At 43.0% G+C, this 14,485-nt stretch overlaps 1 protein-coding gene across 3 annotated transcripts in view; it reads left to right on the forward strand.

Annotated features, from left to right (window-relative positions):
• The window catches only part of LOC133397930 (transcription initiation factor TFIID subunit 4-like), a 222,886-nt gene that overhangs the window by 26,925 nt on the left and 181,476 nt on the right, over positions 1-14,485 (forward strand). For 2 of the 3 annotated variants that reach the window (XM_061669390.1, XM_061669398.1), the window contains 3 exons: positions 555-704; positions 6,419-6,541; positions 10,345-10,434. In XM_061669390.1, the coding sequence (XP_061525374.1) occupies positions 555-704; positions 6,419-6,541; positions 10,345-10,434 (363 nt within the window). The remainder of the gene's footprint in view (positions 1-554; positions 705-6,418; positions 6,542-10,344; positions 10,435-14,485) is intronic. The other variant, XM_061669408.1, reaches the window with a different exon arrangement.

Consider the following 14,485-nt stretch of genomic DNA (forward strand, 5'->3'; position numbering starts at 1 on the left):
GTCTATTGATGCCACAAGATGGTCGCAGAGCAACTTTTTTTTTTCTATTAGACAAGGTTATTACCTTAAGAAACAAAGCTCTTTTCTCGGTTCAACTTAGTTGCTTGGAACTAATATGCCATCAGGTGGCACAAAATCAGTATTTTTGTTTGACATACTGTAGATTTGGCCTGAGCACAAAAACAGGGTAAAGGTGAGTTTTTCAGTGAAGAATGGAGGATAGGTTCCCCCCAATAGGCAAGTTTGGGAATGCTGAACTGTGAATATGCAGGATCACTGTATGTACTTTTCAGAATGATACAGTATAATAATTTAGTGCAAATTATTTTCAGACCCCAAAGCTGTAGTTCGTGGTGCCCAGTTTTGAGAACCACTGTGTGATGTTCAAGAAGTTGCCACGCCAGATGTGACAGTAGTGCCGCGGCGCCCGCCTCCTATTCTCTGTTGCCTTGCTGCGAGCCAGGTGTCATGTCCTATTTATCTCCTCTTTCTCTTTCTCTCTCTCGCTCTCTCTCTCTCTCTCTCTTGCTCTCTTGTCTGTCGTCTCTCTGCAGAAGGGCCCCGTGCTGCCGGCCGTGGCGGTGACAGCTCCGCAGCAGACCCCGGTGGTTCCAGCCCACCAGGCGCCTCCAGCCCAGCCCCCCCCCCAGCCCCTCCAGACGACAGGCATTGGTGCGGCTCCTGGAGCTCCTGTCGTGTCCCAGGTTGTCTCACTTCTTCTTTTCCTTTCGGCTTGTACCTTTAGGGGTCGCCACAGCGCGTCATCCTTTTCCATGTAAGCCTATCTTCTGCACCCTCCTCTAGAACATCAGCTGCCCTCATGTCTTCCCTCACGACATCCATCAACCTTCTCTTTGGTCTTCCTGGAGAGCTCTTGCCTGGCAGCTCATCATCCTTCTACCAATATACTCACTATTTCTCCTCTGGACGTGTCCAAACCATCAAAGTCTCCTCTCTCTAACTTTGTCTCCAAAACATTGAACCTTGGCTGTCCCTCTGATGAGCTCATTTCTAATTTTATCCAACCTGGTCACTCCGAGAGCGAACCTCTACATCTTCATTTCCGCCACCTCCAGCTCTGCTTCCTGTTGTCGCTTCAGTGGCACTGTCTCTAATCCGTACATCATGGCTGGCCTCACCACTGTTTTATAAACTTTGCCCTTCATCCAAGCAGAGACTCTTATGTCACATAACGCAACTGACACCTTCCTCCATCCGTTCCAACCTGCCTGGACCAGTTTCTTCACTTCCTGACCACACTCACCATTGCTCTGGACGGTTGACCCCATGTATTTTAAGTCCTCCACCCTTGCTATATCTTCTCCCTGTAGCCTCACTCTTCCCCCACCACTCCTCTCATTCATGCACATATATTCTGTTTGACTTCCGGTAATCTTCATTTCTCTGCTTTCCAGTGCTTGCCTCCATCTTTCTAACTGATCCTCCACCTGCTGCCTGGTTTCACTGCAGATCACAATGTCATCTGCAAACATCATGGTCCACGGGGATTCCAGTCTAACCTCATCTGTCAGCCTATCCATCACCACTGCAAAATAGGATGGGGCTCAGGGCTGATCCCTGATGTAGTCCCACCTCCACCTTAAATTCGTCTGTTAAACCTACAGCATCCCTCACCACTGTTCTGCTGCCCTCGTACATGTCTTGTATTATTCTAACATACTTCTCTGTCACTCCAGACTTCCGCGTGCAGTACCACAGTTCCTCTCTGGGTACTCTGTCATAGGCTTTCTCTAGATCTACAAAGACACAATGTAGCTCCTTCTGACCTTCTCTGTACTTTTCCATCAACATCCTCAAGGCAAATAATGCATCTGTGGTACTCTTTCTAGCCATGAAACCATACGGTTGCTCGCAAATACTCACTTCTGTCCTGAGTCTAGCCTCCACTACTCTTTCCCAAAACTTCATTGTGTGGCTCATCAACTTTATTCCTCTATAGTTCCCACAGCTCTGCACATCACCCTTGTTCTTAAAAATGGGCACCAATACGCTTTTCCTCCATTCCTCAGGCATCTTCTCACGTGCTAGAGTTCTATTGAACAAGCTGGTCAAAAACTCCACAGCCACCTCTCCTAGATGCTTCGATACCTCCACAGGAATATCATCATGACCAACTGCCTTTCCATTTTTCATCCTCTTTACTGCCTTTCTAACTTCCCTCTTACTAATCATTGCCACTTCCTGTTCCACCAAACTTGCCTCTTCTACTCTCCCTTCTCTCTCATTTTCCTCATTCATCAGGTATTCTTTCCATCTATCTAGCACACTAATGGCACCAGTCAACATATTTCCATCTCTATCCTTAATCACCCTAACCTGCTGCACATCCTTCCCATCTCTATCCCTCTGTCTGGCCAACCTGTATAGATCCTTTTCTCCTTCTTTAGTGTCCAACTTGGCATACATGTCATCATATGCCTCTTGTTTGGCCTTTGCCACCTCTACCTTTGCCCTATGTCGCATCTCAATGTATTCCTTTCGTCTCTCCTCTCAGTGTCCCACTTCTTTTTAGCTCACCTTTTTCCTTTTATGATTTCCTGTACTGTGAGGTTCCACCACCAAGTCTCCTTCTCTCCTTTCCTGCCAGAAGATACACCAAGTAGTCTCTAGCCTACCTCTCTGATCACCTTGGCTGCAGTGGTCCAGTCTTCTGGAAGCTCCTCCTGTCCACCGAGAGCCTGTCTCACCTCTTCCCGAAAAGCTGCACAACACTCGTCCTGTCTCAGCTTCCACCACGTGGTTCTCTGCTATGCCTTTGTCTTCCTAATCTTCACCACCAGAGTCATCTTACACAGCACCATCCCATGCTGCCGAGCCACACTCTCCCCTACCACTACCTTACAGTCGGTAACCTCCTTCAGATTACATCGCCTGCACAAAATGTAATCCACCTGCGTGCTTCGACTTCCGCTCTTGTAGGTCACCCTATGTTCCTTCCTCTTCTGGAAAAAAGTGCTCACTACAGCCATTTGCATCCTTTTTTTGCAGTCTATCACCATCTGTCCCTCCAAGTTCCTTTCCTGGATGCTGTACTTACCCATCACTTCTCCATCACCCCAATTTCCTTCACCAACATGTCCATTACAATCTGCACCAATCACGACTCTCGGTCTGTCTGGGATGCTCAGAACTACTTCGTCTAGCTCCTTCCAGAATTTATCTTTCACCTCTAGGTCACATCCTACCTGTGGGGCAAAGCCACTAATCACATTATACATAACACCCTCAATTTCAAGTTTCAGCCTCATCAGTCGATCTGATACTCTTTTCACCTCCAAGACATTCTTAGCCAACTCTTCTTTTAAAATAACCCCGACTCCATTTCTCTTCCCATCCACACCATGGTAAAATAATTTAAACCCTGCCGCTAAACTTCTAGCCTTACTTCCTTTCCACCTGGTCTCCTGGACACACAATATATCAACCTTTCTCATAATCATTATGTCAACCAACTCCCGAAATTTTCCTGTCATAGTCCCAACATTCATAGTCCCCACATTCAGTTCTAGGCTATGTACTTTCCTCTTTTCTTTCTGACGAAGAACCCGCTTTCCACCTCTTCTTTTTCTTCTTCGATTTCGGCCCACAGTAGCTGAATTTTCACCGGCGCCTTGCAGTTTGACGGCGCCGGTGGCGGACGCTGTTAACCCGGGCCACGACCGATCCGGTATGGAATTCTTTGGATGAACGCTCATATTTGTTTGGCAAAGTTTTAAGCCGGATGCCCTTCCTGACGCAACCCTCTGCATTTATCCGGGCTTGGGACCGCCCTGCTGTCCCATAGGGCTGCATTCCCTGGTTGTCTCACTGCGCAATCATAAAATTGAACCAAGATTAAATATCGCTAATCAGGTCAAAATATACTGTTTCTTCATCTCCCAAGATATTTCTTCTTACCAAACAGTTTTTGTGTAAGAGCATTTAATTTGCTTTAATTTTGCATTTTTTTCCTTAAAAATCTTAAACAAGGTATTATAACTTATTAAGATTTGATTCCTGGTTATGAGTAAGTTTACTTTGCAGTAATATCAGTCATATCATAATTATGTAGGTGTAGGTTCTATAAATACACTAGTTTTAAGTTTTGTCCAAACCTTTTCAATTGAGGGCCACATACCAAAAAATGGAAGGAAGAGAAGGTGCCACTTCACCTTGTGTTTAGGAAAGATGCTACATCCTGTTCAATATTCTGTTGGTCAACTTATGCTAAGCAGTTACAAACCCCGTAAAGTGAATTCAGAGATTTGTTTCTACATACGTTATATATGTTCGAATATAATGTCTGAAAACTCGTACAAAGATTGAGAGCAGTGTAGTACTGAATTGTTGAGGTATAGCGTTAAACTCAGATTTTTTTGGGCATGGGTAAAACGGCAGTCCATTAGTTGGCCCTCCCCCACAATATACTGTCAGTACTAAGCGCCTTCATTTTATCAGTGGCTATCCGGCGCAATTGCGAGTTACTTAGTACTAATATCTTGACGCATTTCTACCACTACAGCATGCAGTGAGCCTGCAAGCTATGCCTTCAACCTGAAAAATGCATCTTCCCTGAAGAGTTATGTGTTTTGTGTTATTCGGGCTACAGTGTCTCTGTTATGTGGACCCACACACATCACACGGAGTGAGGCGGTGACAAATTAGACAACCCCCACAGCTGGTCTGCGAGCTGGTCACTCCTCTTTTAAGACAGTGGTTGGAGTTTTTGAGGCTAGCTATGTTTCCTCACAATGTTAAAATATCCTGTTCAATTGGAAGATCATTTTTCCTGAATTAAGCGATATATTCTTCATCGCATTACATTTTTTGTCAGTTAAATTTTCCTTTTCTCATGTCACATAACAGATTTAATTTTTCATTTCATTTTTTTCTCATTTTCTTCTTTGTTTTTCTCATTTTTGAGTAGTCAAATCTTTCTGTTCTAATGGCAGACAGTTGCTTAAATTAAGTGATATATTTTTCATTTAATAATTTTTTTTGTCAGTCAATTTATTTTCGGTTCTACTGGCAGATAATTTTGCTTAAATTAAGTAATATATGTTCCTCTTTTTATTATCCTTTTTTGTCAGTCAAATTTTCATGTTCTATTGGCAGATGATTCTGTTTAAATTAAGTAATATATTATTCTTTTTGTTACATTTTCCCTTGTTTGTTTAAGCCCAGTTTCTTCAGTGCTGCTCGTTTTTCTCTTTTTTTCTTTCTTGCTCTCTGGCCCGGTGCAAGCGCTGTCACAGCTGCCAGCAGGCTGGCTGTGTCACAAGCCCCTCCAACCCTCTCTTGCAGCTGGCCGCAGACAAAGGGTCTCACACGTGCCCAGCACGTTTGCATTCGTACATTCACACGAGGAAAGCCAACCCAAGGACATGCATAAGCGCACACACACTTTGCCACATTTGGACAACAAACAGATGCGTTGCGGAAAAACATGTCGCAGAAACCTGGAGCAAAATACAGCATAGCATAGCATAACGTAACAGCAAAAGATAACACAGCAAAACATAGCATTACATAGCATAACAGTACAACAGCAAAACACCATACTGTAACTGTACTATAACAACATAGCAAAACATTACATTACATAACAGCAATACATAGCATAACATCGCATGACCATAACATAAGCATGACATAGTATGACATAGCAAAACAACACAACATACAATACTGTAACACATCATAACATAACATCCATCCATCCATCCATTTTCTGTACCGCTTCTCCTCACTAGGGTCGCGGGTGTACTGGAGCCTATTCCAGCTATCTTCGGGCGAGAGGCGGCGTGCACCCTGAACTGGTCGCCAGTCATAACATAACGTAATATGGATGGATGGATAACATCACATAACAACATAAAATAACTGCAAAGAAATTCATAGCAAACAGAAAATCAGCATAACATAGCAAAACATAGCATATCATAACGTAATATAGCACAGCAAAGCATAGCAAAACACATTTCACAACTTAAAATATAATATCTTAACAACAGCAAAACATAACATAGCATAGCATAACAAAACAAAAAAGAAGTACATAACATAACATAAAACAGTGTAGTGCAGCATAGCACAGAATAAGATGACATAACAAACGGGAAAATGTAACAAAACATTACACAACGTAAAACAACAGAGTACAACACAATGCAACATGATGTAACATTTTATCCTTACTTAAAATATGTTTATATGACAACAAAGTTAAATTATTGGGACTGGTGCTGGTGATAAAGACCCATTTTAACATACATATAAACACTAGTCTCTCACAGTCATATTAACAGCTGGACTATTTACTTGACAAAAATTAAATGCTCATACTTTTGAGTGTTTTTATCATCGTTTTGGGCCCCTCTATTGGTAGTTATTTTCTCCTTTGTTGTGTTTATGACAGGAAATGCAGGAGAACGTGAAGAAGTGTAAAAACTTCCTCGCCACACTCATCAAGCTGGCGTCGCACAATTCCCCGTTGCCCGAGACATCCAAGAATGTCAAAGCTCTTGTGCAGGACCTGCTGGTGAGAATGAGATAATATACTGTAGCATAAACTGCATATTCCCATTTCACTATTAACATATTTACATTTCTGTATGTGGAACCTATCCCCATGTATTCGCTGAAAAAAAACACATAGGCCTATAATTTTTGCTTTTCTGAAATGCCCTAAGATGCTGTAAGAAAGTAGTACAGTAACAGGGCTGCATATACTGAAAAACCCCTTAAATAATTGACCGTCATCTGAAAAGGTTTAGTTTCCTAAAGTAATAGTTTACACCAGTGGTTAGTACCACCTTAAAAAAAAAACACTTGGCTCTGTAAGTACCACCATAATGAACAATGTTAAAATACAGTAGCGTAGTAAGTGTTCATAAAAATGAGGCAGAAGTTCAATTCCTAATGAATATGTTCAATATTATTGTAAGCATTAACACTGTGCTTAAACATAGAAAAAAACTGTACTGAAATAATGATTAAATTAGAATGTACAACCCCAATTCCAATGAAGTTGGGACGTTGTGTTAAAGATAAGATATATTAAGGTATACCTATATTTAATTGCATACACTACAAAGACAAGATATTTGATGTTAAAACTGGTAAACTTGATCGTTTTTAGCAAATAATCATTAACTTAGAATTTTATGGCTGCAACACGTTCCAAAAAAGCTGCGACAGGTTGCAAAAAAGACTGAGAAAGTTGAGGAACGCTCATCAAACACTTGTTTGGAACATCCCACAGGTGAACAGGCTAATTAGGAACAGGTGGGTGCCATGATTGGGTATAAAAGGAGCTTCCCCTGAATTGGAATCATTCACAAGCAAAGATTGGGGCGAGGTTCACCTCTTTGTGAACAAGTGCGTGAGAAAATAGTCAAACAGTTTAAGGACAATGTTCCTCAACGTACAATTGCAAGGAATTTAGGGACTTCATCATCTCCGGTCCTTAATATCATCAAAGGGTTCAGAGAATCTGAAGAAATCACTGCATGTAAGCGGCAAGCCCGAAAACCAACATTGAATGCCCGTGACTTTCGAACCCTCAAGCAGCACTGCATCAAAAACTGACATCAATGTGTCAAGGATATCACCACATGGGCTCAGGAACACTTCAGAAAACCCTCCAACCATACATTTTCTGAGCCGCTTCTCCTCACTAGGGTCGCAGGCGTGGTGGAGCCTATCCCACCTATCATCGGGCAGGAGGCGGGGTACACCCTGAACTGGTTACCAGCCAATCGCAGGGCACATACAAACAAACAACCATTCGCACTCACATTCACACCTACGGGCAATTTAGAGTTGACAATTAACCTACCATGCATGTTTTTTGGGATGTGGGAAGAAACCGGAGTGCCTGGAGAAAACGCACGCAGGCACGGGGAGAACATGCAAACTCCACACAGTGGGGGCTGGGGATTGAACCCCGGTCCTCAGAACTTTGAGGCAGACGCTCTAACCAGTCGTCCACCATGCCGCCTTCAGAAAACCAATGTTAGTAAATACGGTTCGGCGCTACATCCGTAAGTGCAACTTGAAACTCTACTACGCAACGCAAAAGCCATTTATCAACAACACCCAGAAACGGCGCCGGATTCTCTGGGCCCGAGCTCATCTAAGATGGACTGATGCAAAGTGGAAAAGTGTTCTGTGGTCCGACGAGTCCACATTTCAAATTGTTTTTGGAAATTGTCGACTTCGTGTCTGCCGGCCAAAGAGGAAAAGAACCATCCGGAATGTTATGGACGCAAAGTTCAAAAGCCAGCATCTGTGATGGTATGGGGCTGTGTTAGTGCCAATGGCATGGGTAACTTACACATCTGTGAAGGCACCATTAATGCTGAAAGGTACATATAGGTTTTGGAGAAACATATGCTGCCATCCAAGCAACGTCTTTTTCATGGACGCCCCTGCTTATTTCAGCAAGACAATGCCAAACCACATTCTGCACGTTACAACAGTGTGGCTTCGTAGTAAAAGAGTGTGGGTACCAGACTGGCCTGCCTGCAGTCCAGACCTGTCTCCCATTGAAAATGTGTGGTGCATTATGAAGCGTAAAATACGATAACGGAGACCTCGGAATGTTGAACAGCTGAAGCTGTACATCAAGCAAGAATGGGAAAGAATTCCACCTACAAAGCTTCAACAATTAGTGTCCTCAATTCCCAAACGTTTATTGAATGTTGTTAAAAGAAAAGGTGATGTAACACAGTGGTAAACATGACCCTGTCCCAGCTTTTTTGGAACGTGTTGCAGCCAAAAAATTCCTAGTTAATGATTATTTGCTAAAAACAATAAAGTTTATCAGTTTGAACATTAAATATCTTGTCTTTGTTGTGTGTTCAATTAAATATAGGTTGAACATGATTAGCAAATCATTGTATTCTGTTTTTATTTATGTTTAACACAATGTCCCAACTTCATTGGAATTGGGATTGTATTACACATAGATGTTTACTAAAAAATGTACTCATTGAAATATGTGAACTACTTTGGTGAAAACGTGTACCAACAAAGACATTTTGCACGTTCAATAACAACAAGCCCCAGTTCACTGCCAAACTTCGCCAACTTCGCCAGGCTAAAGAGGACGCCTATCAGACAGAGCTCTGTACAATCAGGCCAATAACCAGTTGCTCCAGCACGCCCGTTGACAAAATAAATCAACATTGCCAAGAGAAATTATGCAGAAAAACTGGAAAACCAGTCTACTGCTAACAACTCTTCATTAGTTTGGTGAGGAATATGGTGAGGAATTAATATCACTAACCAACTACAAGTGATCATCCACACAAGTGGAAAACAATAAAGGACTGGCCGACGTCTTGAATAGCTTCTAATGCAGATTTGAAAAGTACACTTTCCCAGTTCAGTTTCAAGTTCTTTGCCACGTGCCTGTATGTGCGCTTTTCATTTTTACAAAATAGAATAATCTCGAAACCATTTATTTTTAAAGGTAATGCTGTAAAATGAATTTGAAATGAGAGTAAAGGGTTTTGGGATCATAGTTTGTAGTATATTTACAGTTCAAACTATTATTGTAGGTGATTATAAACATTTTTGAGGGAAGCCAATTACTCAGTTTTTCACTAATTGCAGCAGGGTACCTTAGCTTGATGCAGTGAGCACTTCCAGCGTGTAGATGGCGCCATGAAACCTCTTACTACCTCCTGCCCTCCTTTTTTAAATTCATTTATTTTTTTATACCTGTCCTGTTCAGCAGCATGGCATTGCAGAATGGTGGATCTGTATGCCTTTTGTGTTGGAACAGTTTTGCTGTGCAACAGGGCAGTTTGAAATACTCCCTGTGCTTATTTTTAAATTAGTTTATTATTCTGATGTTTATTGAAAATGCAGCTGGACATAAAAGGGTTTTAGGGGACAGACAGAGGGATAGAGTGGACTAGGGGTGATAACCATAGCAGAACAAAAGTGAGATTCAAGATAAGAGAAAAGGGCAAGAGAGGATGTGGGAAAATGAATAAGGCAGTGCTTTTGATAAGTGGTGGGATTCTTTTTTTCGTGTCTAAACACCTGTAAGAATCTGTGAGTTGATATGTTAGTATAACCTATGTAGTTGTTTGTGATCCCAGCACAAGTAATTAAAGCCTATAGTGTGTCTATCAAACTTATTAGTGAATGAACACCATATCACCGCCCTCTTTTTTTGTATTTGATACATAATGAGCAGTGCCTGCCTGGAGGAGACGGGATGAGCGCTCTTTTAAGGTCTCCTAGGTTCACATCACTTTGCATATCTAATTTGAATTGAGGTTCATTGTTTTTGTTGCTGTTTGTGTGGTGTTGGGGAAAAAAAACTAGGATGCCAAGATCGAGCCAGAAGAGTTCACCAGCCGGCTGCAGACGGAGCTCAAGTCATCGCCGCAGCCTTACCTGGTGCCATTTCTTAAGGTGGGACCCTGAACTAAAAAAAAGTTTACACACCCCTATTGAAATGCAAGGTTTTTATGATGTAAAAAAATGAGACCGTCTTTTGGCTGATTTTTGTACTTTGATTTGCGAGCGCAAACTTGACATATGAGCGCTGTATGGTGGGAGTGAACTCAATTCAACTCACTTTACAGTACATACATGCAAACCATTTACGTGAATCGTATAGATCCAATAAGTTTTTCTTGGGGGGGGGGTGGATCGCCGTCGCTGACGTCATAGGCTGTCTCGTACTCCTTCAACGCTGGCAGCTAGATCCAGTCCACACATCCACACAGATGTAATTTCTGAATATTATGGTGCGGCGGACTAATATCCGCGCGCATCGGCCCGAGGTTCCACCTGTGCGCTCGGGACCTGCCTTGTTTGGATAAGTCACAGGAGTTGACGAGACCAGAAAAAACACTTCCGCCGCTTCTGCTGTTAAGAAGTAACGGTATTTTTACTCCATTACAATGATCTAAATGTCGCTCGGTGCTTTTATTGATCAATTATTGCTTATTTATCAGCTGTACAACTGAAATGTAGTAGGATTGACTGTAAATTATACAATTCTACAGGACGAGATTATAAGTGAGGGGATACATAAACGATTTGCATATTCATGAGTTATTTGTCGCAGTAAGTGCGTGACCCCACACCCAGTGATAGGACCCAGGGCGGTCCGCCGGCCCCACCGAGGCGCCCCGACAACTGGCCAACCAATGCCACCCCCCCAGGCAACCCCCCCACCTCACCCATCTTAACTGAGGCAAGGGAGGCCTGCAGTTCTTAAGAAGTTGTCCTGAGTTCCTTTGTAGCGTCCTGGATAAGTCATTGCTGTTCTCCTGGGGTAGTCTTTGTAGGCCGATCACTCCTGGGAAGGTTCACCACTGTTCCATTATTTCTCCAAATGAGGATAATGGCTTTCCTTATGGTTTGCTGGAATTCTAAAGCTTTAGAAATGCCTTTTCGCACCATTCGCACTCACATTCATACCTACGGGCAATTTAGAGTCTTCAATTAACCGACCCTGCATGTTTTTGGGATGTGGGAGGAAACCGGAATACCCGGAGAAAGCACAACGCAGGCACGGGGAGAACATGCAAACTCCACACAGGCGGGGTCGGGATTTGAACCCCGGTTCTCAGAACTGTGAGGCAGATGTGCTAACCAGTCGTCCAACATGCCGCTTCACTTTTCATTTTATATTTTTTCTGTGATATGATACGACATAATAATTTATCAATTTATTTTGCGCACCCCAAGCTTCAGCTTGCGAACACCCAGGAGTCGCCGGACCTCAGTTTTATAGCAACTACCTTAAAGAACCTTTAATTACCTGCCAACATGGTTCCTCTTTTGTTTAACTTGAACCCCCTGAAGTACGACTCCCTTTACGCTAAGGCTACTAATGGCTAAGCCTGACACACACGCACACACACACATTCACACGCACGTGCACACATGCGCAGCCTGCGGCCTGATTTCTGAATCTGTGTGACAGTGGGCCTGGCAGCCGTGCCTGTCAGTCGCCAGCAGGTTTTTCCAGCCAAGCATGATGAGCGTCACATCAAGGCAGCCGAGCACCCGACAAACACGTTGTCATGCAATGTTAAGTTGCTGGCGTCTAAAATTTTGTCTGAGATTCTCTCTCTGTGTGTGTGTGCGTGCGTGCGTGCGTGCGTGGGTGCGTGCATGTGTGTCTGTTTACGTGTGTGTGTGTGTGTGCAAGAAAATAACATAACAGCAACGTAACACGACGTAACAATTTAAAACTACATAACTTGGTAAAACAGAGCTTAACATAGGAGCACATAACATAGCAAAACACAAAATATCAAAACAACATAATAGCATTATAACATAATACTGTAGAGCATAGTATAATGGAACATCACAAAAAAACATTACACAACATAATACAACATAAAACAAAAAATAACAGTAACAACATGACCTAATACGACAACACTACACTAGACAACATAACAAAACTCAACATAAAAAACACAACACCATGACAACACATCAAATCCAAACAGAAAAAAAAATCAACATAACAGTAATAGATAGACACCTGTAGATGGATAGATAATAGGTCACTAGAAACTTTATTAGTATGAGGGAAATTAAGTAAAGTAACTATCACTACAAAAGATAACTAGTGTTTTTATCAAGACCACACTATCCAAGGTCAAGACTTCCCTGAGACCAGAACTCACAGAGACCAAGACAAGATCAAGACGTTTGAGAGTCGAGACTAATTCAAGCCCAAGACCGAGACAAGCAGAGACCCTGACAAGACCTAGACCGTAAAAATACATTTTAAAAACCATGACGAGGTTTCACAGACCATTTTCTCTTAAATCCATCCATCCATCCATTTTCTACCGCTTATCCAAGGTCGGGTTGCGGGGGCAGTAGCTTTAGCAGGGACGCCCAGATTTCCCTCTCCGCTGCCACTTCCTCAAGCTCTTCCGAGGTGATCCCTAGGCGTTCCCAGGCCAGCCGAGAGACGTAGTCTCTCCAGCGTTTCCTGGGTCGTCCCCAGGGTCTCCTCCCGGTGGGACGTGCCCGGAACACCTCACTAGGGAGGCGTCCGGGAGGCATCCGAATCAGATGACCCAGCCACCTCATCTGGCTCCTCTCGATGTGGAGGAGCACTGGCTCTACTCTGAGATCCTCTGAGATGACCGAGCTTCTCACCCAATCTCTAAGGGAGAGCCCGGACACACTGCGGAGGAAACTCATTTTGGCCGCTTGTATCCAGGATGTTGTTCTTTCGGTCATGACCCACAGCTCGTGACCATCGGTGAGGGTAGGAACGTAAATTGACCGGTAAATCGAGAGCTCCGCCTTTCGGCTTAGCTCCTTCTTCACCACAACGGACCGATACAAAGTCTGCATCACTGCAGATGCTGCACTGATCCGCCTGTCGATCTCCCGTTCCATTCTTCCCTCACTCGTGAACAAGACCCCAAGATACTTTCACTCCTCCACTTGGGGCAGGATCTCATCCCCGACCCGGATAGGGCACGCCCAGCCGCTTCACACTTGTTTGACAGGCCAAAATACGGTGTCTGTAACTCTTTCAAAGCACAACATGCAAAAATCTCAAGTCTTAACATTTTTTTTTCAATTACATTACTGCAAAACAAATTCTTGCATGTATTTAAAAACTAAAATGTAAAGAAAAGCTTGATTGTATTTAAGAAATAGAAGATATTACAGTCCATTACACTTTAACGTGGAATTAAAACCTCTTTCCAGATACTCTTCATCTCAGAAAGACAAAATTAGATCACCTGGTGTTACTCACAGTTAACGTTTGTTTTCGTTCGAGATGTTAAAGATCGACCTTTTCCCTGCTGTTTCAGTGAGAATTTTGCATGGTGTTTTACATATGAAGTCTTTGTGGTTGAGGAAGCCAAATATAATAACCATTGACATAGCGGACATGTCTTGCTGTGGACTCTCCTTACTCAGTTTCGTACTTATGTCTCACACATTTCACTTCTGGTTGTATGCGGGGAAGGGTGGGGGGTCCTGGGGGGTTAATACCACATGAATTGAAGGTATTTGTTGTTTTATCAAGTGCTTCTCGTTATTAATACATTAACATATTTGCCAAATACTCCAGTTTTGCCGTAATGAGTACAGCTTCAAATCAACCATTCCGGGTTACGGCTGCATAGATGAAAAAGTTTTTTCATTAAAAACATTATTTTGGCCCTATTTTGTTACGGGCAGTTGCCATGTGTTCCGACGTCACAATTCAGTCGTAAATAGTCTGCAGTCCTGAGTGGACGAGACTACATGTGCGGTCGTGAATGTAACTTGAAGTCAGTTCGCGAGCGAGGGACTATCATGCGCTTGGCGTGTAAGTACTGTAGCAAGTATTTGCCTGACATAAGATTTGAACTCCCTCTCCTTGAGCCGTCTCCTTATCGTGGTGGAGGGGTTTGTGTGTCCCAATGATTCTAGGAGCTAAGTTGTCTGAGGCTTCACGCCCCTAGTAGGGTCACTCATG

Source organism: Phycodurus eques, chromosome 2, assembly GCF_024500275.1.
Source record: "Phycodurus eques isolate BA_2022a chromosome 2, UOR_Pequ_1.1, whole genome shotgun sequence".
Classification (NCBI taxonomy): domain Eukaryota; kingdom Metazoa; phylum Chordata; class Actinopteri; order Syngnathiformes; family Syngnathidae; genus Phycodurus; species Phycodurus eques.